Here is a 22,694-nt window from a genome sequence, read left to right as displayed (position 1 = left end):
TTTTCTTTTCTTTTCTTTGTTAAAAAAAAACGTCGTAAGGTATGGTTCATGGAATAAAATTAGATAGATACCCGTCCGTACCCAGGATTGTGGGTGCCGCCCCCCCCCCCCCCCCCCCTGTTCTTTTTTTTCCATAACCCGCAAAACACACAAAATTACATCAAGCACCCATCCTTGATACTAGAATGCAGCTCACTCATCGCGACACGCACTCTCCTGAAGTCCCCGGCCGCTTTGTCCTTGTCGACATCGGTGCCTTTCTCAGCTCTGGCTGGCGGCGACGTTGGTGATGGTGATGGTAGTGGTAAGGAAGAGGAAGTGGAAGGGGAAGGGGAAGGTTGCTGCGGCTGCGACGATGCGCTGCTGGTTGTCGCTGCTGGTAGCGGCGACGATGTATCGCGCGCGAATACCTCGACGATCCATTCGTACCAAACTTTTCGGTTGTCGGTTTGGCGGTACATGGTTACGACGATTTCGGAGTTGGCGGGGACGGTGAGGGGGGTCTGAGGTGGATTTCCTGTTTTTAGTTTTTTCTTTTTTCTTTCTTCCTTCCTTTCTTTTTTTTTTTGGAGGGGAGAGAAGTAGAGAGAGAATCCTTGTATAAAAATGGAATGAATAATGGTATAAATTCGAACGCACCTTGAGCGGAAAGTATATCGGGAACCAGCTTATCATGCCGGCACTCTTGGCATCCATTGTCACTGGATTCGTCGATAGCTCAACATCATCATACAGGACAGTCTCGAAATAGCCGGCGAGGCCATGGCAAGTGCCCCGTTCTCGACAGGGGAACGCTAACCTGGTTCGTCGGACGTTGTGCGCGTTGGAGATTGTGGATGAAACTGGGGAAGGCGGCGGCGCGTTGATGTTGGGGTGCGAGAATGACCACGCTGATTTTATTATTGGTGTTGGGGATTCACTGGCGCGCGGCAGCGCGGTGTTTCCACCGCCCTGAGTACTCTGGCCTCCTCCTCCTCCTCCTCCTCCTCCCCCGCTTGTCGGCTTGTTGGCGCTGGCACTCTTGGGTTCTACAGGCTGTTGGAGGGTGGAGAGGAAATCAAACGCGTGTAGCATAACGACGTAAGGTGTTTCTGGCGCAGCTGGGTTGGTGATTGATTGATTGGCTATGTCCGCATGGAGGCGTGGAGAGGAAATTGGGGAAAGGTGTGCAGAGTATGAGGCTGGGATTGAAATCCCATGGACAGGGTTGAGCAGGTGAGTGACGCCATCCAAGCATTCAGGAGATAGTTCGTTGTCTCCAAATGACCCCAGTAACTCTGAAACTAATATATCTATTGGCGTGTGGATAATGTTGGGTGGCTCGTCGGAATCTCCTTCAAGTTTTTTTTTAGCAATTGATCCATGGCTACTCTCTCCTCTTCAATACAGCTGGGAAGTACCTACCAGACTCAGGAGCCAAACGGTGCGGGCCTTTCCAACTGCGCATATCTGATTTCACCAAGTTCACACAGCCACCCCACAAACCCTCGTTATGCCGTTGTAACAGAACGAAGGCGTTAGGGTTTTTCTCCACAACCCAAACTTCAATGGCCACGCCAGTTTCAACACTCGCGCGAATAGCTCGGGTGACCAAGGGACCTCGTCCAGCACCAACTACAGCAAGCACCACATGGCCTTCTGGATGGCAAGTTGGCTTTCCCTGTTCCGCCCAGTCTTTCAAAGCCTTGGCAATTGCACGCTCATACCATTCGTACTTAATAGGATCTTTCTCGAACACCTCGTAAGTTATGCTTTCCAAGTTAACGGTAAGGGGCTGGAGTGGAGCCTGTAAATAATCTTGATATCCAACTCCAAATCGCTCCATAGGAGTCCGAGTAGGCTGTTTCTGCTGGAGATTTCTCATATAGGACAGGTGAGGGGTTGGGTCAAAATTCTTTTTATTAGACCCAGATCTGAAATGCCGGTGCGCTTCCGCGGGGGTAGGATCGGCTTCCTCAGCTTCGATTCGGGGGCTGATTCTGGGGGTCGAATCCGTCTCAGAGCCCGATTGACCAACCTCAAGCCCGGGAATCGGGCCAACATCGCAAAGAATAATCCACGGTGGGGTGCGGAGCCGCATCATGTGAGCAATCATGGCCTGGTGCGCCTTGGGCAAAACGGGAAACCCTTTCTGGTTCTTGATGAATGACGACCCTGCGATTGTGAGGATATGGACTGGTTCAGCATGCCATCGTGTCTGTACAGACATGGGCGGAAGGTGTTTTGGGATCGATAAAGCTGTTCCATTCAGATCAGCAAGTTCATTCTTACGAGCAATCGTCTCCATGTCCACACCATGGGTTAAAGCTGCACGAGCGGATATATTTGACAAAACATAGTATGGAGAGATTGTTTTTATTCTTACCTACGAAAAGTCTCGAATGATATTTACATACTTTTCTGATAACGTCCCAAGCTTCCCAAGTACCAAATAAGTCCACCTTGGTGGGTGAGTAGTTTCCTACGATAAGATAATCCGCTCTAGCAAAGGGGGCGAGGTCACCAACATTGTTAGTTTCCAGATCCGGGATATCTACCATACCAAACCAGATATGCACTTGGATATAAAGCCCGATATTCAAAATATCCTGAACTGCGCGAGCATAATACATCAGACCTTCCCCGTGCACATTTCCATGGTGTAATCTTGGGCCTGGGATGATAACGAAACTGACGCCGCAAAACGCAGTGTAGGCGATCTCCAGGTTCAATACTTGGCGAGATATGTCTGCTATCAAAGGATCTGGAGAACAAAGATCTATCCAAGGACTAGTGACACCAACCAGCTGGCTTGTGGACTCATTTGGCGTCAAGAAAGTATCTTCAGGTGAAAGTGGCGGGACCGTCACAGGACTAGTATTATGTGACGTTCCCAAAGTTAAAGTCGCGTCGAGAGCAGGTGGGCGCGAGTCAGATAGGTGGGTAGAAAGCAGCGTAAGGACGCGGGAATGGAAAAGAGGAGTCGTGATGGGGGTTGTGAGTAGATCATACTAGGAAGACCGTTAGCAATTTGCAGAGGCGCAAAAACATGTATTCGCTGATATACGTACATTACCCTCTTGCGCCAACTGGACTAGTTGAGGCGATACTGGCACAGTGCGCCGAGTTTCATGTTGTCCAATACAAAAGGTTGGGGTCAAATCATCTTGTGACTCCATAGTTGCAACCACCGCACAGCGGCAGGGTACAAGTGAGGGCGTTTAGTAGTAGGGTAAGCAGAGCGCATATAGTTCGGTACACTGCAAAAGTTGAAGATATTTAAGAGAAAAGTGGGAGAGAAAGAAAAATTCACAAATATCTAAAACCGAAACATTAAGAACTTGCAGCTTCACTCAATCAACTGGAGGGGTAGTCGATGGGCGCATGAGAATAGGTCTGAGAAAAGCAATGTTAGGCAAAAATCAAACATGCATTATGATTCAATTGCACTTCAGCCCATGTGCAAGAGCAATATACATCGACAGAGCGGAGGAAAGGAGCGACAATCCACAGGGTTTTTACCTCGATGAAGATGAAGTCGAAGATGTTTGTCCAAGAATTTTTTGGGTGAAGCACGGATCTTAGGCGGGGAAGTTTTAGGCGAGCCTGGAGTCGGCTAAAATTTTCTTTTTTTGTGTCCGTGCTATCTTTTTTTTGACACAAGCTTCAGCTTCAAACCTCAACTCATCTCTTTGCGCCACCCTGCACACCCCTCGAGAACCCACTGCATTGCCACTGACGACTATGGCGGACCATCGCCCTGACGGCGACAGTGTTGCTCGTGCGAAAAAGAGACAGAAAACCCAGACCGCAGACATGGATCCTCGACAGAATAAGTACCTTGCGCATTGGTATGAAGACGAAACGCCAGCAAATGGCAATGCTACTGAGGGTTCGATCCTTGACCGATTCAAGCGACACGAAACAACAGCTGCTATGGCTAGAGAGGCGGAGAATTCTTTACTGAATCCTTTCAATGGTAAAGCGCTCTCAAGCAAATACTTTTCGATTTTAAAAACACGAAGGGATCTACCAGTTCATGCTCAAAGGTATGCGATTTGAGCCCCCTCATTCACGACATTTCGCCTAGCTAATGATAATATTTGCTGTAGGGATGAATTCTTACAACTCTACCAGAAATCCCAAATCCTCGTCTTCGTCGGTGAGACCGGTTCAGGCAAGACCACCCAGATCCCTCAGTTCGTGCTCTTCGACGATCTTCCGCAAAAGCGAGGCAAGCTTGTAGCGTGTACCCAACCCCGGCGAGTTGCCGCCATGTCAGTTGCGGAGCGAGTTGCAGCAGAGATGGATGTTAAGCTTGGCGAGGAAGTCGGTTACAGTATTCGTTTTGAGGATATGACGAGTCAGAAAACCATCCTGAAGTATATGACGGACGGTATGTTATTGAGGGAAGCGATGCATGACCACGATCTTACACGCTACAGCACCATCATTTTGGACGAAGCCCACGAGAGAACGATGGCTACCGATGTGCTCATGGGTCTCCTTAAAGAAGTCGTTCAGCGCCGCCCAGATCTCAAATTAATTATCATGTCTGCCACGTTGGACGCCCAGAAATTCCAACGGTACTTTGGTGATGCGCCACTCCTCGCGGTCCCTGGACGAACCCACCCTGTCGAAATCTTTTACACCCCAGAGCCGGAACAAGATTACGTAGAGGCTGCGATTCGTACCGTTTTGCAAATTCACGCCAATGAACCGGAAGGTGATATACTCCTATTCCTGACCGGGGAGGAGGAGATCGAAGACTCTGTGCGCAAAATATCTCTTGAGGTAGATGAGATGATTCGAGAAGCCGATGCAGGGCCCATGAAGGTATACCCTCTCTATGGGAGCCTACCTCCAGCGCAACAGCAGCGCATTTTTGATCCTCCCCCGCCACCTCGTAAGGAAGGAGGACGACCCGGACGGAAGTGTATCGTGTCGACTAACATCGCTGAAACATCTCTGACCATCGACGGTATTGTGTATGTGGTCGACCCAGGATTTTCAAAGCAGAAAGTTTATAACCCACGCATTCGCGTCGAGTCCTTACTGGTATCACCAATTTCTAAAGCATCTGCGCAGCAGCGGGCTGGCCGTGCTGGTCGTACACGTCCCGGAAAATGTTTCAGATTGTATACCGAGAGCGCATTCAAAAAGGAACTTATCGAACAGACGTATCCAGAAATTCTCCGTTCCAACTTGTCCTCGACTGTGTTGGACCTGAAGAAGCTTGGAATTGACGACCTGGTTCACTTCGACCTTATGGATCCTCCTGCCCCCGAAACTCTCATGCGAGCGCTCGAGGAATTAAACTATCTAGCTTGTTTGAATGACGAAGGAGATCTTACGCCCCTAGGTCGACTTGCATCCGAATTCCCACTGGACCCTGCTCTGGCAGTGATGTTGATCAGCTCTCCAGAATTCTACTGTTCCAATGAGATCCTCTCTATTACGTCTCTCCTGTCCGTTCCCCAAATATTCATCCGTCCTGCCTCCCAGCGGAAACGCGCAGATGAAATGAAGAACCTCTTTGCCCACCCTGATGGTGACCACCTTACACTCTTGAACGCCTACCACGCCTTCAAGGGTCCTAACGCCCAAGCCAACCCACGACAATGGTGCCATGATCACTTCCTTTCCCTCCGTGCTCTTCAATCTGCCGACAATGTTCGACAGCAGCTACAACGTATCATGGAGCGGGAAGAAATCGAACTTGTTTCTACCCCATTCGAAGACAAGAAATATTACGAAAACATCCGCCGTGCCCTTGTGGCTGGCTTCTTCATGCAGGTTGCCAAGAAAGAGAGTCAGGGAAAGAATCTTTACAGGACTGTCAAAGATAACAATGAGCCCGTATTGCTGCACCCTAGTAGTGTCCTGGGGCATGAAGCGGAATGGGTATTGTATAATGAATTTGTTCTCACGACAAAGAACTATGTAAGAACAGTGACTGCTGTGAAAGGGGAATGGCTTTTGGTGAGTGCTTTCGCTCTGGTGGACCTCATTTGGCTCACATCTCTTCTCACTCATAACTTATCACTAATTATAAATGTTTCTCTTATAGGATATTGCCCCAGTTTACTACGATATATCCAGTTTCCCCAAAGGCGAGATTCGCTCCGCTTTAATTCGGGCTGCCGAACGACTTTCCCGAAAGGAGAAGATGCGCGCAGATAAAGGAAAACGACATTAAGAAGGCAAAGCTTAGATCCAGTTACCCCCCGGGGCCCCTTACTCCTCCCCATCCCTTTGTTTCTTTTCTCCTTTCCCTCATACAAACATAGGTCGTACATTGACACTACATGGCGTCCACGATTGGATTAATTCCCCTATTTATCCGTTTAGATGACGAGAAGAAAATGGGAGATCGTTGAATGATAGATATACTGCCAGTTTTCAAAAAGCCTTATTTTTCTTCTCTCATCTCCTGTCTCGTGGTTTCAATTCTCAATGAACATTCTGCTAGAGCCGTGTAACACCTTTCGTCACTTAATTTGTCCTTTCTGCATTCCCGAGTCCACAGTCGGCGTATGTCCTAAAAGATAAATAGAATCCTTTTCCTATCGAACACTATTTATTCCTACTTACCCTATACATTGTAACATAGAAATGGAAAGCAAAAGGAATTGTTTAGATTGTCGTCCTTTCATGTGACTGGCAAGGTGAGAAATCCTATTGACTGATATTCCCTTGTTGGGGCAGAAAATCACCATTTGAAAGATGCCTCATTCAACCATCCTTTCGGATATATTAAATTACTAGATACCGATAAGAAATCTCTCGCTCGCTAAGTGGGGCCATCTCGGGAAGTGAAAAAAAGTATATTCGAATTGTGTATATCGAGAGATGGATTCACTACTCCCCGCCTATCATACATGCATATGCCAACAGGCAAAATTCCCTATATATACAAGAAATATGAAAAGGAAAAATGACATTTGCCCATCATACTCTGAATGAGATTGCAATGGGTCCAGGTTAACTTTGACTGGGGTTTGAAGTAATAATCGCGGCAACATAGTGATATGTGAAGGTGGATAAGGCTATGTCAAGTAAAGAAGTACATGCACAAGGCTTTATATTTTAGAACACGCTCAAAAGGGAAGACATGGAGAGCCTGACGAAGGCCGCGGAGATCGAAGATTTAAAATCTGCCCGTAAAGGGTATATATAGGGAGCACTGGAAATACTACGGTCCGGCTGTATTAACGACGGTTTCGTGGAGGAAAGGCAAGGTCCATGTTCACCCTTCATTCGGACGTGGCAAATTGAGGAGTCCTCGGGGGTCTCGATTTCACAATCGTTGTTGCCAGATTTGGTCACCTAAACGAGGATTTTGCTTGATGCAGTTATCTTTGAGGTCGTTAAACGTTCGCAATCGGGCTGTGTTCGAAAACACGAGAATCTCAAGATCCAACGTGATTATTGCATTCATCATATCAATTATACACAACTCAGAGATATGCTGTTGTCAAAGATGTTTAGGCATGCAACGCAAATGCGCAACATTGAACGTTTCACGCATGAGACAACCAAGACATCAGGTCTCCAGAAGCTCAGCTCTACCCTCGATTGGCACTTCTGAAGTATGAATGTGAAGACCATATTCATCTACTTCACGCTGCAAGTCTCCAATGGTTTTTTGAGAGATCGCTAGCGAATAGAACAACGACCCGCATGCCTCCGGGGACAGTTCCTCTTTGACCTTTTCGGCTGGTACTTCCGAAGCATGAATACGAAGCTCATACTCATTTAGTTCCCGATGGAGGTCAAGAATGGCCCTTTTAGACACTCCCAACGAATAGAACAAAGACCGGCAGTCATCATGGAAACGTCTTCTTCTTATCTCTTCGGCGGACGGTGAATTTTTTACACGTTCTTCTTCGGGTTTCCTCACAAAGAAACTCACAATATTCCTTTCAGGTTCTTCCTCATCGGGTTGGTTTTTCTGGAACTGAGGATGCTCGGCTTTACGACGAGTCAATTCTGCAGCTTGCTTCGGTTTGGAGACATCATGAAGATAATAGCTGCTGCCGGTGGTTGGTTCACGATCCTGTGATTCATAAATCTGACCTGCCTGTCGCACATCGAAACTCCTGTCGACGCGTTCTCGGGATTGCGGAGGGTTATGCGATGGCGCATTTGCACTATACCCGATCGTTACGCGAACCATTTGCTCTATTTGTTTTGCGAACTCATAACATTTCTGACCTAAAGGCCTATTGACGGGGATATCTGTCGAAGCACGCTCAGCAGCCGTATTCCACTGCTTTAAAGCGGTTTTGACTGAACTCCGAAGATCTCTCTTATTGTAACTGGGCCTCCAATCAATTCCAGTATCAACGGCAGCTTTGACTATAGCCTCAGACAATTCATGTTTTCCGCATGAATTGCAGAAGGCTACCATATATAGGATTAGTCGGTTAATTGCGTTTCCAAAATGAGCTTTCGTAGACATAATAAAAGCGACAGATCGCAATAGGACATAGCCACCCTTTCTCCAGTTTGGTGATACGGTGTAGAATCGAAGATAAGAACCCAGGACCTGAGCTCCTTCATTGTATCCAGATTCTCGAAGGATATGGAGGTAAGCGTCAGCGTTTTGGGGCTGATTGAAACTAAGACTGGCAGAAATGAGAGCATTCATCACAAATGGGTGGCGAGGCTTTGGTGGAAGCGCAACCTGAACATCTCCAACACGAACTGTTTCCCACAAAACAGGTATATTCACAGGAAAACTGTCCCCTTGAAGTAAACGTAAGAAACCGTCGAACCCAAAGAGGTCCTTGGTTTTGTTGAAAAAGTTGATCGCAGAAACAATGACAGGGGGAGTCATCCTAATCCTGTTTGGAAACAGCGAGTCGATGACCATCTTCACAAGGTCGTTTTGCTTGGATCGTGTAAATTGCGTGATCATAAGCTCAACAGTCTGCGGCAAAATTGGTTCTTCCGAAGCCAGTAAATTCTCAGAGGTGATCAATAGTAATCGCTGGAGGGAAAGGGCTTTTCGATTATATGATTCAAAAGCCGCTTGGAGGTTATTGTGCAATTCCTGCCTTTCTTGCTGGAGGGCTGATTGCTCTTGAATCGTTATATTTTTCACGAGATCATCGTATGATTCGTCTTTCCGAAACCTCAGGCGAGTGATCCGTCTTTTTATCCTGTGCAATTCGACAAGATAATCTTGTGTTTTGAATTTCGGGTGGTCGAACTCTTCTCCATAATCTGCCACCACCTCCCCATAAGAATGCGCAATGCTGGGCCGAAGGAGCAACTTTATGGCGAGTTGCCGTATTGCAAGGAGCTGGATAGCCCTTTCTCGCAAAACATCTTGCCCTGCTAAGTCATACTGTCTCCGAACACGTTCATCTTCGTCCGTTGGGTCTCTCTTCTTGGCAGACCCTTTCTCAAAAAAGTCGGTGATCATTTCGGGTCGGTCTTTAAACGCACCGGGCTCCCTATTTTCTAAGCGTTCAATTGGAAGTGTGTTCGCGTCCCAATATTTCCCAACTGACGCAGATCCATTTGTGGCAGTTGCGGCAACTGTGCTATATTGTCTTCTTTGCAGCGGAAGAGGAAGTTGTCGCAATTTTCTCCGATCAGCGAGCCCATTCAGGATACGAGCTTCCTCAATCCGCAATTCCTCCACCTCCTCTTTCACAGCCTTAATTTTCTTCTCTAACTCGGTCCGTCGTTTGGTTTTCACATCTGCGTCAAAAATTATGGCAGTCGCAAAAATGGCGGAGTAGAGCAGTGTGACGGAGTTGCCGATGTAGAGCCTCCGCCGACTGGCAGCCGTGCTAGCTTGTCCAGCAACGGCATTGGAGCTGCTGCGCAGGCAAGAAACACATCGACATGACCCAGAAAGGGCAGTTCTGGACCAAAAACCTTGCATTATTTTGGCATAATTGATGGACAGGAAAATGGAGAGGAGGGGAATTTCGAGAAATTTGAGGGCAAGGTAGGTCAATCGAAAGTCGTTCTCTGGGTGAGTTCCCACCTTATCGTGTCCAGTAGACCAGTTGACGTTGCCCCTGTCGTAGTATCAGAGGCAGCGGGCAGGAGGGATGCAACCGAGCAGCATTGAGGGAAGCGCTGTCGAGAGATACCGACGGAAGGCTGGTGTTTGCGAATGGTGATGTCGGAGTTCGTGGACATTGCGGGCTGGTTCACTAGAGACTTGGCTGGAAAAACGTTGTTCCACCTCTGTCACGTCGTCCAGTTCTCCATCACCACCTCGCATCCCCTGAGCACATCCTCGATTTGCTGTGGTCAAGTTTTCGGCTGCAGACTCTACCAAGCGTAGAGTAGCACTCCAGCCCCTACAAGCATGTCATCCTTTTGCGCTTCACATAAAAGCATGCCAGTTCAAAGAACACCGTTCAACGCCAGTCTTCCTCTTTGTTGACCATGACGTTCATCACATTGATATTATAAAACCATTAATAGGCTCATTTGTGAAGCACCCTTTTTCAGAATTCTTTTTCCTGTGCAGTATTTGAGACTATTACAAGGAAGGCAGCACAACCAAGCCCGGCATCATTGTCAGCCCGTATGTTCGACAATGTTGCTAGTACACCCGTTCAATATTGATGGAGCTATCGCCAGCAAGAAATAGAGCGCATGAACTACAAGGATGGCGATGGCGAACCACTTATCTCTTGTTCACAGCATTTCTCGGACCTGGAGGTCGCTCATATGATTCGTCATACCTTCATGTCGGCAAAGACGGTGGGTGTGCAGCCACGGCTGGTATACTCTCCTCAGCAAATGAATAATGCTATATTTACCTGCAATCTGTGAAACTAGCCCGAATCCAAGAAAACCGCCCTTCTTGGTTCTAGACATGCCCGATCCTCGTGTAGTTCGTCTTATCGAGGGAACCAACATCGGCTGTCTGGGAAATGTTATACCCCGAAATATGATGCTCCACACATTTTGACCTATATCCGGAGACAGCCAAATCTATAGGCGCGCGGGGATAACCTCCCGCGTCTTCGGCCTCCCTAAGAACATAGTCTTGCCCCTCCCGGCCAACCACACAATCGACCCTGCGTCAGCGAAACTTTTTAGCCTCCACCACGCAATCACTCTCATTCTGGAGCTCAGGGTTCAGGGGAATATACGGTTGTATTATCCGCCACATGTAAGAAACATGGGTGAGGGAATACTGGTCAGTGGAGTTGAGCCGTATCATAGTACTGAGGCTAGATGGCTTGCTTGATGGCGTGCTTGTGGGCTATTTGACCGTTTTAAACCTGTTTTGGCATGATTGCTATTGACCCTGCTTTCTTTTCACCCCTTGACCTTGTGAGCTGTACCCGGACCAATGCCACCGCCCGGTTCATGCCTTACGCAGTAGGTCATCAAAAACCCAAAAAATCTCCCAGCCAGCGGTGCTACCAGGTCATGTAATCAGGTGTAGCAGATCTGGAATAGAGGAACGTCCAGCTGGTGCTACTTTCCCGACCCATTTTTCTCTGCATGGTTTACGGAAGTAGATATTAACATTCTCCGTAAACACGTCTCAAGGAGGACCTGGATATCGATTAGGTGGTGTAATATCTAGTCACTAATTTTCATGATATTTGACTCAATGATCATTGACTGATTCAGCAGTATGTGTGCTTTAAAAAGGGTTGATGTTAGGCGGCATCAAGTGAGGAGTCTGTAAGCTCAATTCACTCATAGCTACGGAGGCTTGGAGAAATTTATACGGTAACATCCGAATTGACAGGCCCATGAAGCAGTAGGGGCGGATCGAGCGGTTTAATGCCCATATTGGCTGTCGAATGCAAAGAGCCTATGGAGCCCCATAACTTCTTGGCACTGAGATTCCCATCAAATTCAAGTTTCGAGCATTTCCACGCCTCCTGTCCTTGGAGCACGCATTCGTAACGGTGCCACTAGTAGGCGCACTAGTATGCATCATCCATTGGTCTGTTTTATCCCCAGAGCACAAGGCAAGATCGAGACAACAAACCCTGCCTCCACATAATTGCTTTAACTGCACAGCTTTGGTTTGGCTCACTGCGGGATTCTTGCGACAGCAACATGATTGCGTTACTGGTAGCGTTCCTAGCAGTGACAAGGTTATGTCTCGCGCATGGCTCACACGAAAATATTGGTGATGTGAAGGACTGGGCTACAAGGCATATGCTAGGTAAGGGGTAACCATGATGCGCCAAAGTATGCAGAGAGTTTGCTGACAATGAGGGAATTTAGAGGAACACCACATCTCAAACTTTGACCCAGGCTCCTTTTTTTTGCTTCACGACTATGACAACTCGGGGGTATGGACAGTGGAGGAAGTCCGCAGGACCTATGGACTTGATGACAACTCCAATGCCAGCATAACAGAAGAACGCAAACAACAAATCCTCAAGGAAATATTCAGTATCTTCGATCCACAGAAAACCGGGGTTATATCGCAACACGAATGGATGCGCCTGTCCCGTGAGGGAAAGAAGCTACCAGACTTTGGTACGGGACCGGGACATCATGGTGACTTGGAATATGAATATGAAATACACCATTTTGAAAAATACCACGGCGATGGGGCAACGGAGGAAGACCTAACGCATCCCGAAGATATCGAACATTTTCGGCAACACGACCATGCGGAAGATGCTCAGATTCGACTGGCAAACCTCCAAAAAATGCCCATTGTGGAGGCTAACATTCCGGTCAAGTTCCTCAAGAGCCCCTCGGCAAGATGACGTCCGCCCCTGCATTTTTCGCTATATTTCATCGAATATTCTGGGCTTTCCTATCCTCTTTGTATCGGTGCTGTTATTACCTTGGCCTTCATGTTTGAAACGCATAAATGTTTGTTTAAGAGCATACGAATGAACATGTTTGTGATGTTGCTATGAAGGAGCGTTTCTGTATATATTATTCCCATGTTTGTATGTTATTGAGTTGCCTTGTTTTTTATTGAACGTACTCGGCATCAACTAGAGGGAATTGAAGAATTATTGATTTATTATCGCGAATTTGTGTCCTGCGGGCCACTTCTGTAGCTCAGGTTAATATGTTGTTGCTCGATTCCAACCAGCTTGGTGAAGGTGGTATGTAGATGTCAAAAACGCAATGCATCACGCCCGGGGCATAGGTCTTAACTCTTTCCACATGGATACACTTCGCTGCAGGAATAAAGGGTTGTGATGACGGTGGAAGCTGTGCACTTCCTCTAGAAGAGCTGAGCAGAGAACTGATCTCTTTAGCAATACCCTCCTCCATCATCCCGATACTCTTTACATCCACATTTTCGTGAACATGGATCCAGCCTCCAGCCTCCGTATCCAGAACCTTCACAGCCCCTTCCCATGACGGCTTAGAACTCGGCAATAATCCAAGATTAACATGCCGGATGCGTTTCCATGTCTTCGTCCGCTGCATTGCCTCTTCCAAAGCTCTTAACACATCTGTTGCAAACTTGTTATCACCATGGAAAATTACCACACGATCTTCCTCCCTCAATCCCCTGGCTAACCCATCAATACTGCCTTCTATCTCGCCCGTCTTCTTGTCGACCTTGACCACCTTAACCCCCCATCCATTTTCCTTACATCCCCTACACAATCCTTCAATCGACCACCCATTGATCTCCCAGCCCAACACCCGCCCGACCCCTCTCTTCAGGTACGAAAACACGAAGTAGCCAATCCCAGCATACATATCGACCACCGCAATATCTCCCATTCGCTGGCCTAACATTCGCTTCCCACTGTCATCAAAACCATCATCAAGCCCCTCAAACCGAGACTCAATCCCCAAAATCCTCGCCTTCTCCACAACATTCCCACGACTGAACATAGAATGAAATGGTGCCCAAATCTGCACGATGCCGCGATTCTGCACCGCGCGAACCCACAACGCAGACTGCAAAGCCGTTTCCGAAGGGTTAGCTTCTTTTTCTTCTATATCTTCGCATACCTCCCCTCTCCCTGCTTCTCCCCCTACATGATCACTGGCCTCTCCAAAATCCCCAAACAAAGGTGCCAACCCCGTCGGACTTCGAATTCGATTGTCAATGCCAGTAGCAATTGTTGGAGATATGGGCGCATTTATCGCGATGTGCGTGACGCCCATTGATGCGAAGGATGCAACTATGCATGCGTAAAGCTCCTGGCGCTCTGCGCTAGAAAATGTATTGTAAAGTGTCGCCCATTCGGGTGGCAAGGAGAATGTATTTGACGGAAGCAGGAGGAGAGGTGTGTAAACTGTAAATCTTTTAGGTAGGGGAATCGATGGTGATTGCGGAGAAATTGGATGGAAATGTATGGGCAAACAGTGGTTGTACTGGTGGTGCTGCTGGCTCTTGAGATAGTTGAGTATTCCGGTTTGTAACGGGTTGGAGATACCCCTTGGTCGAGGCGAAAACTTATGGAATTTGTTCACTGGAGGGCCAGACGTAGGAATTCCTCCTTTGTAGATGCTGGAAGCATCCCGATTACCAACATTGTCATTGTTGTTCCCAGTGTAAATGTCCTCATCCCAGGGTGTTCCGCTGAGCGGAGCAGGGTTTGATGACTCCATTTGCCAAGCGGAACTGCTTTTCAACTTCGTCTAAGTATGATCATGGTAGCCTCTCCTCTCCGCGAGAACCATTTACAATACATAAAGACATGTGAATAGTTTTTTTTTCTTCCTGAACAGTCCACCGGTGTGGCGGGGTTTGGTGAACGTCATCAATCTTTGAACTAAAAGCGAGGCCAGAATATACTTTATCCACGCCAAGAAAATACAGGGTCAGAGAGGGAAAAGTGAGAAAGATAAATATCAAAAGGAAAATCGATACATTCTTAGATACCGTCCAAATATGCTATGTACGAATTGGATCTACAATTTCTCAGAAATACCTTGGAATTGCTAGTAACCAACACACCAGAGGAAATGTTTTGCACCGATTTTCACAACTTCCAGAATTTCAAGGTATGACCACATTCCTGTCATCCATATAATCGCCTTTTTTCTTTGATAAGGGCACCGTAGCCAGGCTGATTGGTTAGGTTGCAGTAAAAACGTGAAGGATGTTCCGAATGACGATATGCACCCAATACCCTAAGCACGGGACAAAAAACGGGAGTAAAAAACAACGAAAAATCGTTTATAAGACCAAGAGAGCTGCCCCTAATCCTGATGGTATTAAAGGAGCCGCTCGAAGTAGATTCATTGTTTCTTCTTCGAAAGACTGGGCAGGCACAGCCAAATTCCCCCGTCAACAACAAGCATTGCGAGCACAATCGGCTGCAAGACTTGCACTCCCTTGACTTGGGCGATGGCACCGACCGCGAAGGGCAAGATTGTAGCCCCAGATGCACCAATGGCGGCCGCGAAGCCGATAGCACTGACATGTAGATGTTTCGGGAGCAACTTCGTCGCAGCGATTACAGCTGCTGGAAACAGGGGCCCCAGAAAGAACCCAAGGAAAGCAGCCATCAACGCAGAAACGATGAATTGGGGAATAAGCCAAAAGAGAAGCTCGAGGACCACAGAGGCTCCCAGATATACAGTCACGGCATGCTTTTCAGACTTAAATAATCGAGGGGTTACGAAGCCGAGAACCACACGCCCAACAGTGATACCGGCCCAGAGCCCAGTCGACGCCATGCCGGATGCAAAGTTTGACGCATGGCGAACGCGAATCATGAACGTGACGATCCACCCACCTAGGGCAACCTCGATCCCAACATAGGCGATCAGGAAGAATGCACAGATCCAAGTTATTTTGTTCCTTACAGCCTCAGCTGTGCGGCTGTTGCCGAAGATCTTGCTGATGATAATATCATTTCTCGTAACCTGTGGTCGTTCTTCATCGGAGGGCATGGTCCTCGCGCTGTGGCTTACCTCGCTACGCTGGTGTGTCTCGCGGTACAGGGCCCCTGTCGAATTCCAGAATGAGGCCCCGAGAAAAACCAGTTCCAAAAAGGCGCTTCCAGTAACAAGGTAATAGAACTCAAACCACTGCCAGCCCGCTTTTGTGATGAGGGATGTAGCGATTGTCGGTGCCAGTAATGCCCCTAGGCCATAAGAGCCGTGTAACAGTCCTAGAAGTTCATTGGCATTTGCCATTGAGCCCACCCACGCGTTCCATGCAGCGTCTGACAGGCCATTTGCGAAGCCAGCAATAATAAAGGCAATGATTAGGACCGGATATGGAGGGTGAAGGCAGACAATGACATAGGCAATGACATGGCTGGCAGGTCCCAAAAGAGCAGGGCCGCGCTGCCCAAAGCGCATATGTAACATATTGTTCAATATGGCCGACGTGATATATCCTAACAGAGGGGATAAAAATACTAGCGATATGACTGTGTAGGTAACGTGATAATAAGTTTCTAGCTAATAAATAGGATATGTGTAAGTATAAATTTTTTTTCCCTCTCTCACTCCCTCCCTTTGGCTTATTGTTCCTTTTTGAACTGGGGGGATGTCTGGTGGAATGAGTTCACAGTCTTACATATGGAATAAGAGCCTGTTTTGGTTGGCAATATAGTTAGCACTTCTTCTAAGCTTTTGTTCTTCCTGATTTTTTCTCTCTCACACTGATATCTGGATATACATTATTTCATACATAGATGCTGCTAACTTACACCGTAGGCTGCATCATTGATTCCCAATACTATAAAGCTGTAATTGGCCGCTAGGAAACGAAAACAGTTGCGTTTTGGATAATTCCAACGCTCTGAGGGGCTGGTCGTTATTGAAGGTGTTGTGTCTTCAAACGTATTACGGGGGGAGCTGTGTGGGAATGAAGCTGCACCCGCGGGCTCGTTTCTCGACAGCGTATCGCCGTTGCCTTTCGTGCTCACAGCCGGGGAGGGGAATTGAAGGGTTTCCAGCTCCATGGCCTTGGTTAAGCTTCACAGCCGTGGGATCATTCTCGGTACTTTCGCACCTATACTAGTAACTAACGCAGGAAGGGGCTCTTGGAAACCAAGAAAAGGGGAAATAGGAACCAATACCACAATTGAGGCAATTGAATGCAGAGCAGAACAGGATGGAAATTCCAAATAATCACGAACGTCCCAACTGAGGGGTTCGGGGCTCTTATAGAATTCGCATGCCATTGTCCCCACCTAATCTACCAGCACCGAGTGAGTGGCGGTAGCTTGGAGCCCTTCGCCTCCCGCTCGGGCCCCAGTCAATGAAATGTGGGAAATGTCCACCCCGGAATCCAGAATTGGCATGTTTTTCCAGCACCAATTAAGCTAGATTGATGTAGCGCTAACTTCCAGCAATCAAGTACGTTCAGGAGGTACTAGGATGTAGTTATCCACGAAGCGATTTATACGACAACACACCGCCGCTACAAAGGATTGAGTTTAGCTTCATACTTGATTTTCCATTACTAAATCAATACATGAGAAGCTGTGAACACTCTCTTCATGCGGAAACATTCCAATTTTAAGTAGAAGTTCTGGAAAATCAATTGCTGAGCTATTCCTATTGTTATAGTAGCGGGAGTGCGATTATCAAAAAATGGGTTGCCTGTATAAATCGCCGTTTTCCATCCTAAGGACATACGGGCGTATTTGCGTATTTCGTATAGATCACCCCACGCTACTTTCAATCGAGATAACCCGAGCGCCGCTTTGAGAGCTTCGTCCAAACCGGGACAGTAACCCTAAACTTACCCAACGAGGAAATTTCGACTCCAGATCATAACCTCCAGCCCGTATGGACTCTGTTCAATGGAGCAAAAATGGGGTGCTGGTATCCATTATCTGCAAGAGTCAATGTCTTAACTCTGGTGATTCTGTTGGCTTGTTTATTAGTGCTTTGGGCATAACTGTTGCTTTATTAGTCGATGAGGGCGGATGCACTTGGGGGCCGGTCCCCTAAACCCTGGAAAACATGCTGATGGATTTTCTAGTTGAGTTGCATTCACTGTACTCTGTGCTGTTTTTGGCGGCGGATAGGCCAGCCCAATTCCGCCTCGTGTGGTGGTTATGGGGCTGAGTGACAACAGCCGATGCAGGAATGGTTGATCGCTGGCTGGGAGGACAGATCCGCTGTAGTTCCTTGCTTTTGATTGCTCCAAACTTGAGCCACCGCTGCTTCTTGGCTTCTGAGCTAAATTCAGCCCTGTCAGATCTTGTGTGCTCTGACGATGAGGCGCCTGTATACTCCAGGTTTCTTGCGTTTAAAACCCAGAGAGCTTCTTTCGACCATGAAATTCTCTATCTCGAAGCACGTTTCTATGTACTGGTAGTTAGTGGCCGCAATTTGCCATGCAGAAAAGAGTATCTCATAACAAATCGCGCAGAGGGTGCTTGAATTGCAAAAGGAGACACGTAAAGGTGTGTATATGACGATTGGATTCCTATCCCCGTCATCTGCATGGTGGAATTATACGATGTTGCTGGTAAGAGTCGCTAATCATAATCTAAATAGTGCGATGAACAAGGCCCGTCCTGTGCAAACTGCGTTGTGCGGAAGACTGACTGTGTCTATCAGTCGCCTGAGACTAAGCCAAGAGTCACCAGAAAGAAGTCGACGCTGCCGGCGCTAGCAAGGAGCTCTAAAGGCGATTCGACGAGCAATTCCCGGAAAAAGTTAGTTGATGAAGCTTCTGGCTTACAGTCAGGATTCTTTTCAAGGAGGTCCTCAGAGTCCCCCTTGACGCTCCTCCCTTCTGCCTCTCCTGTGGCTTTTTCCAGTACAAGTGAATCAAATAGATTGTTGGAAATGGAGCTTTTGCATAGATGGACGACGAGGACTTGGATGGGATTATACAGCATCCCCGCAGATGAACCATATATGCAAATATTACTCCCCCGCGCAGCTTTGAAAGATGACTACGTCATGAATAGTCTTCTCGCGGCAGCTGCAGTTGACCTGGCTCTATCCTCAAACGAATCCGAGTCTGCTACCTACCTCTGCACAGCCTTAGAGTACAGCAACAAAGCCAGCGCCGGGTTCCGCTCCCAGCTCGAAAATATCAACGAGGACAATCTCCATTTGCTCTACCACCTCGCAGCGCTTTCAGCACTCATGCAATTCGTCCTTCCTAGCAGGCAACAGACCATGCTAGAACGTGTAGACGTCATCTTCAGCCTGATGCTTGGCGCCTGTAACATCGCGGCATTTAACTTTAAGTGGCTAACAGACGCCCCCTGCTCATCCCGCGACATACTCCACTACAAGCCATTATCTATGGAAATCTTGGACCAAGACACCCTTGCTGCCTTGCAGAAGCTGTCCATCGTCAGTCGCCAGATTCGCGTTCCTGCCTCAAGTCACACGGCCATTTTTTCAGGAGAGGAAACCCCGTTGGCCAGCGAGGAATATATGATTACCATTGCACAGCTAAAATACTGCTTCGCAGAAGACTCCTGCGGTCGCATTAAGAGTTACTTTTTGTCAATGATCCCCATCGGCGGCCGAGATTACATTGCAGCAATCAAGAACCGGGAGCCAATGGCGTTATTCATGCTTATGTATCTTGGTGTTCTCCTAGATAGAGCTGGTCGAGACTACATGTCATGGTGGGTGGGTCCGGCGGGGAGAGAGCTTGTGGAAGAAGTTTCGGGGATTTTGGAGCATTCTCCAATATCCCAGATTCCAGAAGGGTGTGAGGCGATGTCATGGACTCGACAGCAGGTTGGCTTGCCGCCTTTACCAATGAACCAAGCTGTTGAGAAGGCGGCCGCCCGTTCACTTTCAGAATTATCTCTTGCATTCCCCGTTGCCGTGTGAACATGTTCATACTTCCGTTACTATGGAGCAGTCCAAGAAGAATCCCCAACAGGTTACTTTCTTTCCAATGTCATCGGCTAATGTCATTGACTACAGGGTCTGGTTCCTGAAAATGAAATTAGAAGAATTATTGCCCTCTCCTCTTTATTCCTCCTGCTAATCATCGTCGCAATGCCGATGTCCTTCTTTTCACACATGGTAATCTCTAGCGAAACGCCCCGCTCCTTGATAATATCTCTTTCCTAGTTGTACGGATACCAAGGTATGAAATAGAACCTCAATAAATAATATCAGATACCTCAACTTATAGAGCCACCTCTATGACCGTATTTCCTCCATACAGCACCAATGCGTCGTACCTCAGCACAATGTCACACATCGTATCACTTCCCTCCCATTATGTCCCTTGCTTTTTGAGTCAGGTGGTTTAAAAATAGAAATTGTTCCTGGGCTCTGAGTCGATCCACGCCCTAGACTCAGATGTTTAGTTAGAAAGCAATGCACAGATGTGAAACCTGACCAAACCTTTTGAGCTGATCGGAGGATCCCACAGAAGGAAGAAGAATACTAATAATAATCAATATAAATCTTGTTAAATAAGTTAAAAGTGAGTGAAGTAGTGCACAGCACAAGATCAGTACAATGAAGTTCACGATGATCAAGATGCTGCTTAATATCAATCATATCTATTGATATAATCTTGAGTAAATATTTTTTATATTTATCTGACAAAATGTCTGTCACAGGTGAGAAAAATTAAATGAGATACAGAGACAGAGACAGACAGAATCAGCTCAAAAGATAATATGCTGAGAGACTGATATATCAGAATTTATAAGAAAATTGCAACTTGGAAGTTGATGAATTTGAGTATCTTTTACAGAAGTTTCTGTTGAACTTTTAAGAGCGTCAAGCATCTTTGCAGAACCATACAAGGTGTCCTGTTTCCTTACGGAAGGGAAGGACTTATTGTTGGAATGCTGCAAAACCCACAAAGGTTATATGATCCTATTATTAAGTCGTATGATAATACGATAGCTCTGGTTGAAACTTAATAGGATCAAGGATTTTCTCTGTTCTGGCGATTATATTAGCTTCATACGTTTTAACCTGTCCAGTTGATTCTCTAACTAGGTCCACTCCACTTTTTTGACAGCTTACTAAATCAGCTACATGATCTACTTTAAAGGTGAAATATGGACCCCAGCAAATCTCCTGGAGGAGTGAAAACACAACTCAATATGTAGAGGTGGCCGCAGCCAAAGGCATTGTTGGTTTCCAGGAGCTTTTTAATGCACACTACCTGGCGCAGGGCCCGCCTTGATTGATTCCCTCTTTGGAAAGGTAGAAAGTTTAATAATTTAGTGTCGGAATTATAGAATAATCCGAATATTACATCAAAATCACTAAATAACAAGTTAAATTGATTCTAATAGATATTCTAGATATTGGTTCTGAAACCGGCCTTTTCCCCCAAGGACTTCCCTCAACAAATCCTCTGATAGTCTGTGTGAGATTCTATGTAAATCCTCAAACAACAGGAGGTGCGATATTCAAAAGCTCTTTCGCATATGCGGCAGCAGCCGCGGCAGCATATGGCTGCCAGCGCTTGTTTTTGTGACTGTCAGAGTAATCACAAATCCCTCGTATAACAAGGCATGGGAAATTGTCCACCAATCCTGCAGCCTCCATGTCAAAACAAAGAATTCCATGTTCCTGTCGGAGCCTCTCTCGCGTGATCCCATCCCTCATAACCCTATTTGCTGAGCCAATGAGGCCATAATGAACGACAGGTTCTCTCGTCTCTCGAGATCCGCGTGTAAGTAACCGTCGTGTATCGCACTGTTCACAGTTCTTTCCAGATTTATTATGATTGTAGTCTGCGTCGAATAATACATCATGTGCGGTGCCTGGAAACTGGAACTTGGGTGTCATCCTAGGGTTTGATTCGAGCATTTGGAAAATAGATTCGCAGATTGAATTCCCCCTTGCAAGGTGTTCAGCATTGAGTTTCGCAACCGCGGACATTATCTGCGCGGGCGGCCTGTTGATTGACCGAGTCTTGATAAAGTTGCCTTCTGTGATAGTTTTGCCGAAGTCATATTGGACTACTCCCCCTAGTAGATGATTAGTAGGTGGTTATAGTCAGATCCATGAGACCCTCTATCATTATTAACCCACTTACCATGGTTGACTCCTGGGCAGCTAACAACGACATCTCCAAGATGAAGATCCTCGAGCGGATCGTTGCTCGGCGGGGCTGGTGCTCCACCTCCGATCCCCACCAGCAGCCGAAACCGCACGTTCGGAAAGCTGCGTTGCAAATCATTGGCTGCTGTTGCAGCAGCATGCATGCCCTGTGCTCCTGCTGGAAGACAAGCGCAAACGACCTTATGCTCTCTAATCCGCCCGAGGGCATACGTATTTGAATCATTTCTGTCCAGTGGAGGAACTGGATATGTTTCATCTAACATCGCCACGGACGCTGCGAATTCAATGGGTAGGGCACATATCCATCCCACGGTAAAATCATTGCTTTCGATTACTTGCCTGGTGGAATGGCAATGGCGCCGGCGGCGCCGGCGTCGCTGGTGTCGCTGGCATCGCCGGTGTCGCTGGCATCGCTGACAAAGACTGTATGGTGGTTCTGGTGGAGGATAATGGCGGGAAGAGGTTCTCATTGGGCCACCTCGGATGGCTCCCGGTCTTGTCGTTCCCGGTCTTGCGGAAGTTGGACGAGTTGTGCAGCCAGCTGAAGGTGGGCGAAGTTGCATTTTGTTTGAGCCGCCGCATCCCATCCTGGTGCCTTAAATTTTTATATATTTATTTCAATGGAAAAGGACCTGAGCGACGGGGACATTCTATTCTTTTTATTAGCAGGCCATTTTCCGAGCCAATGAACCAAATTCAGGGAAATTTGGTTCTATCCAACAGGAAGCTATATCATATTACCCAAACTAACTAAACTTTGGGTCTATTTCATCCATCATCATCGTCATCAT

At 47.2% G+C, this 22,694-nt stretch overlaps 7 protein-coding genes across 7 annotated transcripts; 3 read left to right on the top strand and 4 right to left on the bottom strand.

Annotated features, from left to right (window-relative positions):
* Window positions 1-155: 155 nt before the first annotated feature.
* Window positions 156-3,158, bottom strand: HCBG_04819 (arginine N-methyltransferase Skb1; the record flags this gene model as incomplete). Its single annotated transcript, XM_045431868.1, has 5 exons — window positions 156-503; window positions 640-1,334; window positions 1,405-2,238; window positions 2,366-2,990; window positions 3,051-3,158. The coding sequence occupies 5 exons, from the start codon at window positions 3,156-3,158 to the stop codon at window positions 156-158; spliced, it is 2,610 nt and encodes an 869-aa protein (XP_045287080.1).
* Window positions 3,159-3,723: 565 nt separating this feature from the next.
* HCBG_04818 (pre-mRNA-splicing factor) lies at window positions 3,724-6,178 on the top strand (the record flags this gene model as incomplete). Its single annotated transcript, XM_045431867.1, has 3 exons — window positions 3,724-4,028; window positions 4,092-5,961; window positions 6,050-6,178. The coding sequence occupies 3 exons, from the start codon at window positions 3,724-3,726 to the stop codon at window positions 6,176-6,178; spliced, it is 2,304 nt and encodes a 767-aa protein (XP_045287079.1).
* Window positions 6,179-6,788: 610 nt separating this feature from the next.
* On the bottom strand, window positions 6,789-10,228 carry HCBG_04817 (uncharacterized protein; the record flags this gene model as incomplete). The annotated part of the gene is made up of 2 exons (XM_045431866.1): window positions 6,789-10,019; window positions 10,095-10,228. The coding sequence occupies 2 exons, from the start codon at window positions 10,226-10,228 to the stop codon at window positions 7,526-7,528; spliced, it is 2,628 nt and encodes an 875-aa protein (XP_045287078.1).
* A 1,811-nt stretch (window positions 10,229-12,039) lies between these two features.
* On the top strand, window positions 12,040-12,704 carry HCBG_04816 (uncharacterized protein; the record flags this gene model as incomplete). Its single annotated transcript, XM_045431865.1, has 2 exons — window positions 12,040-12,148; window positions 12,211-12,704. The coding sequence occupies 2 exons, from the start codon at window positions 12,040-12,042 to the stop codon at window positions 12,702-12,704; spliced, it is 603 nt and encodes a 200-aa protein (XP_045287077.1).
* Window positions 12,705-13,008: 304 nt separating this feature from the next.
* Window positions 13,009-17,228, bottom strand: HCBG_04815 (tRNA wybutosine-synthesizing protein; the record flags this gene model as incomplete). Its single annotated transcript, XM_045431864.1, has 5 exons — window positions 13,009-14,542; window positions 14,876-15,051; window positions 15,325-16,332; window positions 16,451-16,465; window positions 16,584-17,228. The coding sequence occupies 5 exons, from the start codon at window positions 16,836-16,838 to the stop codon at window positions 13,009-13,011; spliced, it is 2,988 nt and encodes a 995-aa protein (XP_045287076.1).
* Window positions 17,229-17,708: 480 nt separating this feature from the next.
* Window positions 17,709-19,692, top strand: HCBG_04814 (uncharacterized protein; the record flags this gene model as incomplete). The annotated part of the gene is made up of 2 exons (XM_045431863.1): window positions 17,709-18,293; window positions 18,388-19,692. 2 exons carry the CDS (start codon window positions 18,225-18,227, stop codon window positions 19,690-19,692), a joined length of 1,374 nt encoding a protein of 457 aa, XP_045287075.1.
* A 1,530-nt stretch (window positions 19,693-21,222) lies between these two features.
* Window positions 21,223-22,466, bottom strand: HCBG_04813 (uncharacterized protein; the record flags this gene model as incomplete). The annotated part of the gene is made up of 2 exons (XM_045431862.1): window positions 21,223-21,809; window positions 21,878-22,466. The coding sequence occupies 2 exons, from the start codon at window positions 22,464-22,466 to the stop codon at window positions 21,223-21,225; spliced, it is 1,176 nt and encodes a 391-aa protein (XP_045287074.1).
* Between the last annotated feature and the right edge of the window lie 228 nt (window positions 22,467-22,694).

This window comes from Histoplasma capsulatum (assembly GCF_000150115.1).
Source record: "Histoplasma capsulatum G186AR genomic scaffold supercont2.6, whole genome shotgun sequence".
In the NCBI taxonomy this organism is placed as follows: domain Eukaryota; kingdom Fungi; phylum Ascomycota; class Eurotiomycetes; order Onygenales; family Ajellomycetaceae; genus Histoplasma; species Histoplasma capsulatum.
This window is presented reverse-complemented; position numbering and strand designations above follow the sequence as displayed.